General features: G+C 53.0%; 1 protein-coding gene across 2 annotated transcripts; it reads left to right on the top strand.

Annotated features, from left to right (window-relative positions):
• Positions 1–735: 735 nt before the first annotated feature.
• C10H16orf89 (chromosome 10 C16orf89 homolog) lies at positions 736–11,918 on the top strand. Of its 2 annotated transcripts, XM_037020900.2 has the most exons (8): positions 737–1,011; positions 3,672–3,821; positions 4,586–4,736; positions 5,896–6,013; positions 7,192–7,327; positions 7,926–8,030; positions 9,097–9,183; positions 11,578–11,918. In XM_037020900.2, the coding sequence occupies exons 1-8, from the start codon at positions 804–806 to the stop codon at positions 11,742–11,744; spliced, it is 1,122 nt and encodes a 373-aa protein (XP_036876795.2). In that variant the 5' UTR covers positions 737–803; the 3' UTR covers positions 11,745–11,918. The 2 variants fall into 2 exon arrangements, with proteins under 2 accessions (XP_073070786.1, XP_036876795.2); XM_073214685.1 differs by lacking the exons at positions 9,097–9,183; positions 11,578–11,918 and adding an exon at positions 8,466–8,625 and having other exon boundaries at positions 736–1,011.
• The last annotated feature ends 2,510 nt before the right edge of the window (positions 11,919–14,428 follow it).

Here is a 14,428-nt window from a genome sequence, read left to right as displayed (position 1 = left end):
TGTAAGAACCTGTTCACCATGTAAGAACTTGTTCGTTATGCTTCAGAGGATTGGAGACTGACGAGAATTAGGCTTGGGGTGGATTAATGATTGTGCATTGAGTCCCCTATACAGAATTGTATTGTTGTTAACAACCATTTGATCAATAAATATGAGAGATGCCCTCTCAAAAAAAATTGTCATTTTTAGATTGATTACAAATCAAAATGGCAATATTTTGGATCTATTGGTTCAAATAGAACAGATCCTTGAAATGCATTCTTTACTTCCCTTTGCCTTTTTAATGTGGCCACTAGAAAATTTTGAAGTGCCCACCCGGCTCATCTTCGCAGCTCACGTTCTGTTTTTCCTGGAGAGACGCCTTCTAAGGAATCCTCCATCGGGTCACGCAGGTGTGCCCTCAAACGAGCTTATTCCAAACTTACTTAAAAAATAAAACAAAACAAAAAAAGTTTCCGTTTTAGTGCTTTTGGATTTCTGGATTGTAACTGCAACTGCTAGATCAAAGATGTAGCCCGTGGGCCTGGAGAATTGGGGTTGGGAAGGAAAGTGGGCCCCCACCTCCCTGGCCTGTGGCCAGCTGGCTCCCCATCCAAGTTGGCCAGACCACTGGGTCCCTCAAAGCCAGTCCCCCACAGCGGCCCTTCCCAGGGCCCTCTGCCCGGGCCACCCCAGGCTGCTGGGTCAGCCCTGCCCAGGCCACCGCCTGCAGTTCAGCAGGGCAGTGGGGAGGAGGCAGAGGGCGTGTGGGGGCGGGCTGACGGGGCTCAAGCACTGGACCAGCCACAAGCAGAAGACCAGCCATGCCCAGTCCGGGGCTCTTGCTCGTGCTCCTGCTGGTGGCAGTGCCCCCACTGCAGCCCTCCTCGTTGCCACCACCGGACACCCCAGAGGGCAAGGCCACCATTGCAAACCTCGTCCTCTCGGCGCTGGAGAGAGCCACCTCCTTCCTAAAGCAGAGACTGCCAGAAATCAACCTGGATGGCGTGGTAGGGTTCCGAGTGCTGGAAGGTGGGTGCATTCTCTTTCCCCTGGACAGGCCACCGGGAAAACCGGTTCTCAGCCTGTCACCTGTCTGCTCTGCACCCCTGGGACCTGGCCACTTCCACTTCCTGGCCCCCAAAGAGCCAGCTTCGTCTGTAAAAAAAGAGGGGTAAGGAGTGGCTTGCTCCTTTTTGGGGGTCTGGGGCCTTGTGTAATCAATTTCTTTTAGAAGCAGGAAGGATTCAAAGGCCACATGAGAAAAGATTTGAAAATTATGATTTTCCCTAAAGGACATGATCTATTTGACAGTCCCTCCTTCTGACATGCCATGAACGAGGTGCGTAGACAGAGTGTGCCCTTTGAAGGAGTATTTATGGGAAGTGGCTACAGACAAAACCGGGGACCCTCCAGATCAGGTTCCAGCCCCACTCCCCCAACTTCTGGCCAAAGCCGCCTGAAAGCTCAGAGAAAAAAGCCAAGTGTTTGTTCAGCTTTAGGGATATAGGATCTCCACTGAGGGGGCTGGAGTCAGGCCAAGGCAAACAGGGAGCCACCCCGCACAACACCCTTCCAGTTAATGAACCCCTCCCCAAAGGCCACCCTGGCCTACGTGACAAAGAGCCGACCTGGCATCAGCCTGGGGCTCTGGCTGCCCTGCTCCCCACGCCCCACATCACACCCTCTGCATGGCCAGTCGCAGCTTTCTGACCCCTGCCCACCTGCACTCTAGTCCCAGAAGGAGGAGGGGGTCTGGGACACATCTGCTTCTGTCCCTGGCCTCACTGCCTGGGGGCCTCCTGGCATGCCCCCACCCACGATCCTAGTCCCCTCCCCTCCAGGCCAGGACCAGCGTTTGGCAAGACACATGCCATGGTCTCCTTCATTCAGACCCAGCCCTGCCTCATGACTCCTCTGAAAGTTAATAATAATACAAACCATGCAGGGCTGGCCGCCCCATCCAGCACAGGATACTTCTGGGGGCCCACAAAAAGGCTTTAATTTCTCTTAAGAAGACATAAATGAGCTTTTAAGTCAAAGAAAATGCTTTAAATTACATGCATATCCATCTTTATTCCAAGGCATTCATCAACACAATCTTTAATGCGTATTTTTTTAGCGGAGGAAGGTCCCCCAGAGAGTTGCAGTCGAGATGCTGGCCATGGCTGTGACCATCTGGAGGCCCGACCAGAGCATCCCAAGCCTCTGTCTGCCCTCACAGGCCCGGCTGGTGGTGGGACGCCTCCGCTCCTCACCCCGGGGGCCTCTCATTAGGCTGCTTTAGTGTCCACACAACCTGTGGCTGGCTTCCCCTGGAGCAAGTGACCCAAGAGAGGAAGGCGGAAGCCTAGGAAGTCACACGCCGCCACTGCCCCCGTTTCTTCCTGGTCTCACAGGTCCACTGCACTGGAAGTGGGAGGGGCTTGAAAACCAGCTGGCTGTCGCAGCACTCACTGCGAGAGGCCCACCTCCATCCCCAGCCTCCCCCAGAGAGAGACGGGGTTCCTGTTATGAGGGGATCCATTTGTCTCCTGGGTCCTCTCTGCTTGGACGAGCCACGTGGACACTGACCCTAAGAGATCAGAAATTCCCTTCAGCAGCCTCCACCAGCCGTGAGAGGGTTCCAGAAGGTGGCAGGAGCCGCCACACAGGAAGGGAGCAATAGGAAGAAGGCTCGGGACTCCTGAGGCCACAGGGGTCTCCCTGGTGACTGGGGCAGCCCTCTGGATGCCACCACGTTATCACTCCATCTGCAGAAAGAGCCAGGTGGTCCGGAGCAAGGCTTCCAAACCAGACTGCTGGGGTGCAAGCCACAGGGGGGCATCAGAGAGCCCATCACCCACAAGGCTTGCTCGGCACCCTTCTTCCGCCTTGTTCCCCTCCCCGACAAAGTTCTCTACCTGAAGGCCGATGCCGGCCTCACTCTCACCCTCTCAGCCCTGATGCCCCCCTCACATCCCCTCTCTTTCTGGCCACCTCTGGACCTCCTCTCCCCCCAACCACCACTCTCTCCCACCCCTGCAGGGCCACTGCCAGCCTACAGGGCACCTTTGAGAACATCAGAAAAAAAATTTCCCTTCCTCAAGTCACTTGACTGCCATCTGCTGGAAAACTGTCTTACTATAATATACGGACACGTGGCAGATTGTGCGGTGTCTGACCTGCTCCACAGCACAGAGGCTTCCCACCCTGAAATTTGAATCCTTTCCTTTTTTTTCCTCCTGTACAGCGAACCCTAAGTCTCCCTAATTAGCACTAATGGCTAAGCTTTATTAAGTGCTTACTTTGCACTGTAGAGAATGCTAAGTCCCCTCTACACATTAGGTCATTCAATCCCTACAACACCCCTCCCCCTCCGAGAAGTACCCCTATTTTCAAATGAAGAAAGTGAAATGGAGAGAAATTAAAGGAGACTTTCTCTAGTCATCCAACAAAAAAGTAGAAGAATCAGGATTTGAACCTAGGCCCACCTCCAGAAATCAAGCTCTGAACACCACCTTCTGTCACTCTGGCCCCATCCCCATCCCCCAGCTAAGCCCTGTGAGGCCTAATGTCCAGTAAGCTCAGCACATTCTTTTCCCTAGGAAGCTGGAGGAGGCAGAGAGGCTCAATAAGCATTATAACTTAGGATAATTTTTCCCGTCTAAATGGTTTGTCAAGCGGAACGGATGAACCCTGTTCCCTCCCAGTGCAGCTAAAAGGCGTTCAGGAGCTGTGGGCCCGGGACCCCCAACTGCAGTCGCTGAGCCTGCACGTGGGGAAGCTGCTGGAAAAGCTGGAGCCACTCCTCCACAGATCCATTTTCTACCTCAGGCTGAGTGACCCCACGTACCTAAGAGGTAACAGCATCGGGGGGGAGTCCCACTTCTTCAGGAACACAGAATCTGGGGATGTTTACTAAAATAACCCAGTGCAAGGGGGTGCCTGGGACCATCTGTGACCGTGACCCAGAGCCAAGCACTGAGCGGGTCTGACCCTGGGGGTGTCCCGTCATCCTTACCTTCGTGCTGAGATGGTTTCTCCCGCCCGCACAAGACACAGGAAGGAGGAGACATGTCTCCTCTCATTTGTTCAGCTGATGCCCAGGCTTAGGGACCTCCAGCCTAGAACAGAAGGGAGGGTCTGGTCTGCCCCAAAGCGGGGATCTCTAGCCAGTAAGTCATCCCTTTGCACAGCAAACATTAGCGTGCCTGCCTTTCTGCAGTGGTGGTCCCCAGCCTCTCCCAGGCCTGCCTCCCAGGCCTCATGCTGAAGATGCCCTTGACTGGGCATCTATTTTGTAAGAGCCCTACTTTCTAACCAACCCAAAGGAATCAACTAACCATTTTTAGGGCTCAGGCTTCCGTGGGATGCAGTGGATTTGGTCAAAGCCTGTCTCAATACAGCTCCTATTGATTTAAAACAAATGTTTTCATAAAAAGAGTTTCCTATCAAATGCATTGCCCGTCAGGGCAAGATTTAGAGCCCTGAGCAGACACCCAGTGCAGTCAGGGCTGCCCAGGAGGGACACCCGGTGCCTGGCTCAGAACCAGGGAGCCGGGCGCGGTTAAGCATGGAGTGGCCCACTGCTCCTGAGTCTCTTTCCCTGACCCATCCTCGCCAGAGTTCGAGCCGACCGTCCAGCCCGGGTTTTGGAAGCTCCCACGCACCTGGACCCTCACCAACACCTCCTTGGTCTACTCCACCTTCGAGACTCAGGACTCCTTCTCAGAGGAAAGCAGTGACTTGTGCCTGGTGCAGCTGCTGGGAACCGGGTGGGTCCCCTGCGCTTGCCCAACTTCCCCCAAATCCAAAAAGTTTGCTGTCTGCCAGCCCTCCTGTCCCAGTTGCTTTCCAAGTCCCCAAGGGTCTATGCCAAAGCAGGCCCAGCTGCCCCGACAACACTCTCTACCCAAGGCCATCAGCCCGGTGCAAACACCTCCCAACCCCTGCTTCCCTCCCACGTTCCCCCACTTCTGACTTGTCTCCCCACACGGAGGGATCTTTTCAAAAACCACATCTGAACATCCTACGCCCATGTGCATGTCCCACCCCATTTCTCAGGACAAAACCCCAACTCCTGTTGCCCACCCAGCTCCCTAGGCTCCATCAGTCCAGCCCCTGGGGTTTCTTGTCAGACTTTCAAGGGCAGCCCCCCACCAACTTCTAAGCCTTCGCCTTTGCCCCCACAGGTGCCTCTGCAGGACCTCTCCCCATGCCCTTCCCCCCACCCCCCACTCCTATGCCTACATACCTCGCTCACACTTCAGGGCCAGCTCCAGCCCCCTTCCTCCAGAGCCTTCCCTGAGCCCGCTGCCCAAAGCTGGCCTCCTGGAGTGGGCTGGCTCTCCCAGCACCACTTTATGGCTCTGTCCCCTCACCAGGTTTGCAGAGCAGGACTGAGCCTAGGTCAGCTCACCGTTTTATCCTGCTGGGCAGTGGGCTTGAAGCAACTCCCCAGCTCACCCGAGGTGCAGGGACCCATGGGCTGAAGGGGAAGCAGGTGCCTGGACCCCATCCTCTCAGCATCCTTCAGAAAACTGGGCCAGAAAGCAGCTGGGCTCAAAGAGGGGCTGTGCTCCCTGTCCTTTTTATGGGACAGTCCTGGCACTGGGGAACGGGCATGCTGGGTGCAGGCCCCAAGCTGTCTGGGTTCATGGATCTGCCGTTTAGGGCAGTGCTGGAGAAGACAGTACTTGGGGGTCCCACGGAGCAATAGGAATTCAAAGCCCTTGTGGTTCCCCCAACCCAGAAGAGCTCCAACAACACCTCCCAATTTAGCGAATCAAGACACAGGACACCTGCGGCTTATCTGGCAGCCTCTTGTGCACATGTGGAACCCAAGAGGTTCTAATAACTGGTGGGACCAGGGAAGACTCTGCCCCCGGGCTTTGTTTAGAACAGCCTTACAAGCCTAGAACCACCCTCCCCCAGGACGGATAGCAGCCAGCCCTGCAGGCTCTCAGACTTCTGCAGGACACTCATGACCAAGCCCAGCTGCTCAGGCTACTGCCTGTCCCACCAGCTGCTCTTCTTCCTCTCAGCCAGAATGGTAAGTGTCCGGCATGGCCAGCCCATGCCCCTGGAGAAGGAAAGATAAAAGGAGCTCATGGTGGTGTGGTTTTGCATAGTACACATCAGGAAACAAGCAGGTTTTAGACTCATGCTTTGGACATCAGGAGGGAGACGTGAGAGCAGCCTGCCATTGTCCCCCATAAAACTGAACTAAACTGGGACAGGGATTTGGAATTCTGTTGGACATTTGGAATTCTGTTGGACAGATAGCTCTGCATGCTGTACTGGATCATAGGGCATCAGAAGCACAAGAGAGAGAGTAAAAGGAAAAAAAAAAGCAGAAAGAACTCAATAAACTACCACAAATGGAAAAGGACTGAGAAGTCTGTAGATAGCCACAAACCAAAGCCAGATCCAGCTGGCCCCTCCCACATCTCTCCAGTGCCCTGGGCTCTTCCAAGCCCAAGAGCTCGAGCTTTGCTCGATAATAATAATTTTTAAACATATATGTTTCTTTATATAGAAAGGCAAGTTTCATTACCTCTATTCAAAAATATTCGATGTCCAGAAATTCTTAGCTGAGAAGGGACTTGCTGTTGCTCTTTAATAGATTTTTTTAAATTATTGTGTATTTGCAAGCCATCACAATCCAGTATTTTTGTAATTACAATAAAAACCAAATTACCAAGTAATTTATTTTGATTATTAGATTCGACAGGTAAAAAGTTACTCTGACAAATTGCTACCACAGTTTCTAAAGGCTGCTTTCATCTCTTGTCCTTTCTGGGCTCAGAAGCTGCCAGGGGTTTAGGCTGGAGTCACGGTATAGTGACAGCTAACTGCTTAGACGCCCCCTAGTGCCGGGCACCAAGTAGGGCACTTCCTAGGAAACGTCGCCTACCGCAGGAGCTCACCTCCGGGGCAGCTCACAGAGCATGGTCCTTGCCCTGAGGAGACCCTTGAGGCTCAGAAAGCTTAACTTAGCTGGCCGAGGTCACACGGCTTTGGAGTTCCAGCTCTCTCTGAGCCCCAGTGACAGAGCCCTCAGAGGACGGGAGTGCAGATGGGACAGAAATTCTGGGAAAGGGGGACAGACCTGCCCCAAACGCAGCCACTTGCAAGACCATCTCAGAACTGCAGGTCTTTTCCTGTAACAGAGCAGGTATCTGTTATCTGTATCACCAACTTCTTGTCTCCTGTTGTTGGTGTCCTCAGAAGGGGTGCACGGATGGGCTGTTCCACCAGAGCCAGCACTACATGAATCTCTTCTGTGCCAACATGATGGACCTGAACCGGAGAGCTGAGGCCATCGGATATGCCTACCCCACCCGGGACATCTTCATGGAAAACAGTGGGCGTCAGCGTTCCGCTCTAAGGACAAAGTAGCAGGGTGTCCCTGTTTCAGGCACGCACGCACACACACACACACACACACACACACAGTAGGGCCGCCAGATTTAGCAGATAAAAATAGGGGTTGCCCAGCTAAATCTGAATTTAAGATAAACAATGAATACACTTCTAATATAAGTATATCCCAAACACTGCATGGGATATGCCTTTTCAAATTTGTATTTGTTTATCAGAAATGCAAATTTAACTGGGCATCCTGTATTGTATTTGCTCCTGTGTGACTGCTTCCTGCCCCCAAAGGCTGACCAAGTGACAGACCTGTGGACTGACCGCCTAGCTGACCAGCAAACAGACCTCAAAGCTCTGGAAATGAGGCATAAAGGGCTGTCCAGATCCCTGTGCTGACCCCAGCTCTCCACCAAGGCCCTAAGTCGAGGAGCCCCTGCTCGCCAAGGCAGAGCCTTGGGGCTGCCTCCTTCCAGCCATTGCATTGAGTGCCCACCTCCTGGTGCTGCCTCACCCTGATGACAGGAGGCACCGTGGTGACCCTGGGGGGTGGGAGCAGGTGACAAAAGGTTCTCTGTCTTTGCCTCCAGTCATGTTCTGTGGAATCGGCGGCTTCTCTGACTTCTACAAGCTCCGGTGGCTGGAGGCCATTCTCAGTTGGCAGAAGCCACAGGAAGGATGCTTTGGGAAGCCTGGTGAGCAACACTGGGAGAGGGACGGTGGTGGAGGCTGGGTTTCTAGACCAGGTGAGGAAAGGATACAGTGGTGTTAGGGACACGGGGAGGGATTTGCAACACTTATGTGCATGTACATGCATGCAAATACATGCACACATGGAAATAGGATCGGAGCTTTGGAATCCAAAACTTCACAGGACAGGAGACAGCCCTGTGGGAAGAGGTCAGCCTCCTACACCTGCATTAACAAATTCCCTCCCTCAGTGAGTATTCCCTGGGTATCTGTATGTGCCAGACATTTCTCTAGGCTCCAGGGAAACAAAGGCCCTGAGGAAAAGAGGCAGAAATCACCTAAATAAACCAGTTAGCAAAATTGTTACATGTTCTGATAAGGGCTGTGAAGGAGGTAATAGACTGAGAAAAAAAGAATACCATGGAAGATTCTTTAAGCAGAGTGGTCATGAGGAGATGCCTGAGAGGAGGTGACATGGAAGCAGAAGCAGGTGCACAGAGGATGCAGCCCCTTTCCAGCCATGTGACACTGGACAGCTGGTCCTTGTTAGAATATGTCGGTTCACCTCTCTGAGCCTCAATTTCTCCATCTGCAAATAAATGAGCAAAATAAATCTCCTTCCTGAACTATGAGGAGTAGACATAACACGTGTGAAACCAGCTGGCCTGTGCTGGGGACACAGGAGGCTCCCCATAAATGCTGAAGCCTGGGATGTTCAAAGAAACAGAGCTTTTGCAATAGGATCGTCTGTTTTTAAACAGAGGGGTTTATAAAATGAAGATTCTCAGGCCCCCAGACCTACAGATCCAACGGGGAGGGTGGGCCTGTGGAACCTGCATTTGTAACAGGCTCCTCTGGCCATTTCTGATGTGGGTGGTTGGGGGACCACAATTTGAGAAATCAGACAAACATTGTGTGGACATCTGTAGACAAGTGCTGAAAGAACCTTCTGGAAGAGCCTCCAGTTTCAAGACAAGACCTGAGTTGCTTGAGGTGTTGTGAGGGGTGGAGGTTTAGGGAGTAATGTTTAAAGATCTTGAGAAGTCAGTTCACCTTTCACTCTTGTCTCAGCTGCTGAAGATGAAGAATTATCGAAAACCATTCAACACCAACAGCATTTTTTGAGAAGAGTGAAGAGACGAGAAAAACAATTTATTGGTAATGAACATACCCCGGGGACATTCTTGGCATGAGACTAAGACACCCTAGGAAGGCTACACACAGGTCTGCTTCAATGGAACGCAGGTCCCAGCCTCGCTGAAGGGGCCAGTGGGTGGCCCTCTGTGCTTGGGAGGTGGAAGGAAGGGTAGGAGTCCCTGACACCCTCCTCTTAGGAAGGGGGAGTCCAGGGACATTATCTCCACTGGAAGGGCCAGGATAGAGAAATTTGAGTGCATTACTGAAAGTCAGAGGGATCATGCCCCTCAGTCACGGTCTAGTCAGGAAAACAGAACCCACACCGGGAAGTCCAGCAGAGGGAATTTAATATAGGGGACTCATGTCCAAAGTGTTTTGAGAGCTGAAAACAGAGAAAGTGGGAAAACTCAGAGACTGACCACTGCAGGGAGTCCCTGCCCACCCAGGGGGCAGAGCTGGAGGCTCTGTGGGAGGAGTGGGTTACCACAGCCTTTGGGAGCTGGACACAGAGGAGACAGAGGCACAGAAGCCTGTGCCCAAGCCTGTTCCTGCTGTTGGTCAACCCTAACTGGAAGCTGGTGGGCAAGGCATCCTGGGGACTGTAGTTGGAGGGGTCAGTACACTATGGTTTGGAGCAAAGAAGGGCAGGGAGGGGATCTTTGAGCCAGCACAATCCCAGTGGTCACATGTGCTGATGTCCCCAGCTTACACCTGTTGTCCTAGAGCCACTATGAATAATGGGCGCTTTCCTCCTAAAATGGTTCTGGTTGAGAAGATAAATTATGTGGTCAGCCCAACAATGTAGAGAAGCTGTGACTAGGATATAACCGTGTTGGGAAGGGAAGGAGGGCAAGACGTAATGGAAGGGAAGATGGAAAGGGGGATGCAGAGAGGAAGAGAGATGGAAGAGAAGATTTGCTTTCATGTTTTTTATCAATGAAAAATAAGTAACTTCAAGGCAAACACAGAAAGGAAGGAGGAGCATCCTGCTCACAGAGCAGATGTCCAGCATATGGTGGTGAATGATTCCAGCCAACAAATGTCTCACCGTCAACACCACCCGGCCTCACCACCTACCTGCAGGTAGACAAGGGAGAGGCGTGGAGGCACAGAACCAGTGGGTCCGTTCTGTAGCTGCGACCAAAGGTAGGGCAGAGGAGGAAAGAGAAGCTCTCAAGAGATTAGGCCTGCCTGACCCAGGGCCTGGGGCTACTACCTATGGCTGGGTGGTAGGGGGCCTGCTGTGCACTCAGGGGGAAGCTGGCCACTCCCTGGAGATTGACAGCTGGCAGCTAGGACCATCCTGAGAGCTGGAAGGGGAAATGCAGAAATTCCAAAGCCCACGGTCCTCCCTGGGTCCCCTGTAGGTTGACCAGCAACGTAGAAAACTGTCCAGGAGGAGGGAGCGTGCTCCCCCCTTCCCTGGCGATGCGCACCCGTGGAGCAGGGGAGCAGGGCGGGATGAAGAGGTGGATTCCAAGCCATGCCCCCTCAGATCTACTTCTGCTCCTTCCTCACCGTGGGGGCCACTCAGCCTCTCTGAGCCTCGGTTTCCTCATCTGTAAAATGGGGCCCAAACAGTACCTCCCTCACAGGGCTCTTGGAGTTAGTATCGGATCATTGTGCAAGGCCCTCCCCACGGCATTTGGCATATGGCAGGCCACCCATCAGCACAGACTACAGTGGGGATAATCAGCCTCCCTGGAACCTGCCTTCTCCCTCCCCCCAAGGGGCCTGACCAAGGTCCTTCCTTCACCAAGCCTGTGAGGGGAGAGGAAAGTCGGGGTCCCTCCACTAGCCAGACAATAAAAGTGCATGGCCCACTTTGAGTTCAGAACACTAAATAACATCTAAGGGGTTCTTGTCTCAGGCTGGTGCTCAGGGTCACACGGGCAGGCCCAAGGCAGCAATGAGGGAGGCCATAGGGGTCATGAATTAGGCTGTGGGGTCACCACGCCGGAAGCTCAGGTCGGCTGCCTGAGCTCAGTTTCCCTGTCTGTCAAATGGGACGATAAATAAGTTGCTCACCTAGAAGGTCTCATGCAGGGCCCGGGAGCAGGGAAGACAGGAAGGAGCTGGACACGTTCAGGGCCTCAGAGACCACAGGAGCAGGGCGCTGGAACATGGACCACCCCACAGAGACACCCCCGGGGAGTGGGTGGCCCGGCTTTGTGTCCCTGTGTTAGTTACGTCACTGGGTGGAGGTGTCACAGATGGGGAGGTGCCAACTGGTTGAAGATATTTCTTCAAAGAAGGGAGCTGTTAGCTGCCCCCACTTAGAACAGCTGGCAGATGGGTGCCCAGCCCAGCAGAGGGGATTGGCAGGTACCAGGCTGGCGGGGGGCATAGCTGAAAAGCACTCATGGTGGAACTGTGGGAACCACCCAGAAATGACAGAGGACTCTCTCTCCCCAGATGGCTGCTCCTCCCACAACACAGCCACGGCCGTGGGGGCCCTGGGGGGCTTCCTTTACGCACTGGCAGAAAACCCCCCAGCACAGGGAGAGCTGCAACGGTCCACACCGGCGCCCCCTGCCAGCGGCTATGGACTCGGCTACTCCACACCAGCCACTGAAGGATGAAACTGATGCCCCACTTCCTTCCTTAAGTCCCAGGCGCCTGGGCTACACCCTGAGATGGAGGCAGCTGTAGAAACAGGTGACAAAGCAGCCCAGCTTTGTCCCCCAGGGAACAAGGCCAGGGAAGGGGGGCCAGATGGACCCAGGAATGGAAGCCGGCGAATAAATTTACAGTGCACTTAGTGGGGACTTGAGTCTTATTTCCCAGCCCTTTGGACGACCTCTGGGGCCGTTTCACGCCTTTTACCCACACAGCACAAATTCTAAACAGACCCATAAATGAGGCCTAAAGGGTCATGACCTAGAACACGAAATATGGCCACAAAAGGCAGGGCATAAAATCTTTATATCCGGTGTAGAGAGCTCCACAGCATCACTTGCCAATAGCATCACGGTCATGCCATTTTACAAAAGACAGTGTAGCCTAATGGTTAGTGGTGGGGTTCTGCACCCAGGCTGCGTGGGTCCAAATCCCAGCTGTCCCACTAATTAGTTCTGTGTCCTTGGGCAAAGTAATTTGTCATCTCTATGACTCCATCTCCTCATAAATACCACTGCAATAGTTGTAGCACCTACCTCAGTATTGCCTCCACTGCTGTGGGTACTAATAACAGTCCCTGTAAAGTCTTAAGTGCCAGGGAAGCCTTGCCTGTGGGCACTTGTCCCACAGCTGTAGGAAGGGGCCGCCAACGCATCCCAGCTTGCGGTTCTTCCCTCCTGTCCTGCCTCAGTGTGAGTTTATCTAAAAGTGTCAGCTGGAGCTCTGACACTAATCTAATGTTTGAGAAAAGACCTTCTGGAACCTTACAACGACGGGCCTATGTCCTGGCTTGGTGCTGATTTCAGGCTACATGCAGACAGGTGTCAAAATTAAACTCCAGGGTAGAAAAACCAGCTAAAAATCTGGTCCTTGGGCTGGGAGGCTCTTTAAGTCCATCAATCTTACTTTGCCTCAAAGTGGAAAATAGCTGCCGATCATCCTTATGTGACAACCTGGTCATATTTGAGAAACCGAATTAAAATACCCTTTGCTCCTTCGGCCCCCGACTGGCCTGGCGGTGGGGACGGTTCTTCTAGAGCTTTCCGCTGGCGGTTAGCCTCCATCTGGTCCTCTTGGCTGCTGATCCTGGGTGCTTCCGAACGCGCTCTTACGTTGTCAGGCTCACGGGAACACTCCAGGTTGTGTCAGTGGTTTGGTTGCTTTGGAGGTGGCGGTTTTCTTGGGGAACCAGGGGCCACAACTAATGCCCACTGGGCACTCCATATGCTTCAGGGATTCTGCCACATTGCCTCACAAGCACACGCTCACCAGGACAGGCACACCACCCAACCATGCTTCCGGGATCTGGGGCGGATTCATCACAGAAAAGGACAAGACACCCATACATTTTTAGAAGTCTTTAGTTACCAAAATAGAGCGGAAAGGCTCTTGGACCTGAGTTTACAAGTGTTAAGTGATAGAATGCAATCAAGTAAATCTGAAGATCTGATTGGTTGTATCAAGCGATTCATGAATCGGGCAGCATCCCATCTCCCCCATCAGAGAGATGCTCTGAGGAGATGTGCAAAAGGGAAGGTGTTTATAGACAGGAGGGTGGAGCTAACAGTTATTAGCCCACCGTGTGGGCTGTGCCCGCCTGCATCAGAACCGTGTGGGGAATCTTGTTAAACATGCAGATTCCCTGGCCCTGCCTCCAGAGACTCTCAGTCAGCTGCCAGGAGGGGGTCTGGGAATGTGCGAGTTTTGCAAACTCCTAAGGGATGCAGATGCTTGCCAAGACTGAAACCTGCCGTGTCCCCAGACCTGTGTGACATCAGGTGGTGTATAAAGAGAACAGCTACACTTAACCCTGGGGGCGTGGCTTTACTCATTTAAGTCCAGAGGTATAAGTAATGCCCCTTCTGTCATATGCTCCTCATGCTCTCCCAAGGGCACCTATTATGGTTTGAATTGTGTACCCCCCAAAAATTCATAACCCCTCGTATCTCAGAAGGTGGCCTTCTTTGGAAATAGTCTTCATCAAGTTAAAATAAGGTCACTGGCATGGACCCTAATCCACTATGACTGGTGTTCTTAGAAAAGGGGAAATTTGGGCACAGACACACATGCAGGGAAGAAAGGAAGGCAGTGAATCAGCAGATGCTGGAAGAGAGCACAGGAGAGCCTCTCCCCCACCGCCCTGGGAAGGAGCACCCCTGCTGACACCTTGATCTTGGACGTCCAGCCCCCAGAACTGGGAGACAATAAATGTCTGCTGTCAAAGGTCCCAGTCTGTGGTGCTTATTGACAGTGGCCCTGGGACGCTCCCAGAGCACCCCTGCCTCAAGGAGCCAACTCTCTTCTCAGGGTCCAGATGGCCCAGCAAGACTTGGGGGAAAGCAGGTCAGCCAGATACTAGACCAAAAATTAAAAGAGGAACTTTCTCAGTGGCGAGGCCCAACAGATCACCCAACACTCCCAGGAATCCACCCATTCATTCAACAAGTGTGTCAAGCATGCTCCGAGTTCAGGCCCTCTGCAAAGTCTCTCCTCTCTCTGCAACACTCGTCCCTGGATCTCCACATGTGTCCACCTCGTCCCAGCCTCTGCTCAGATGCCCAGTTATCAGAAAGTCATTGCCTGACCTCCACCCCCACCAAAAGCTAGGCACCTCCCTGCAGGCACTCGCTTCTGGTTCTGAGCATCT

Source organism: Manis javanica, chromosome 10 (genome assembly GCF_040802235.1).
Source record: "Manis javanica isolate MJ-LG chromosome 10, MJ_LKY, whole genome shotgun sequence".
NCBI lineage: Eukaryota > Metazoa > Chordata > Mammalia > Pholidota > Manidae > Manis > Manis javanica.
This window is presented reverse-complemented; position numbering and strand designations above follow the sequence as displayed.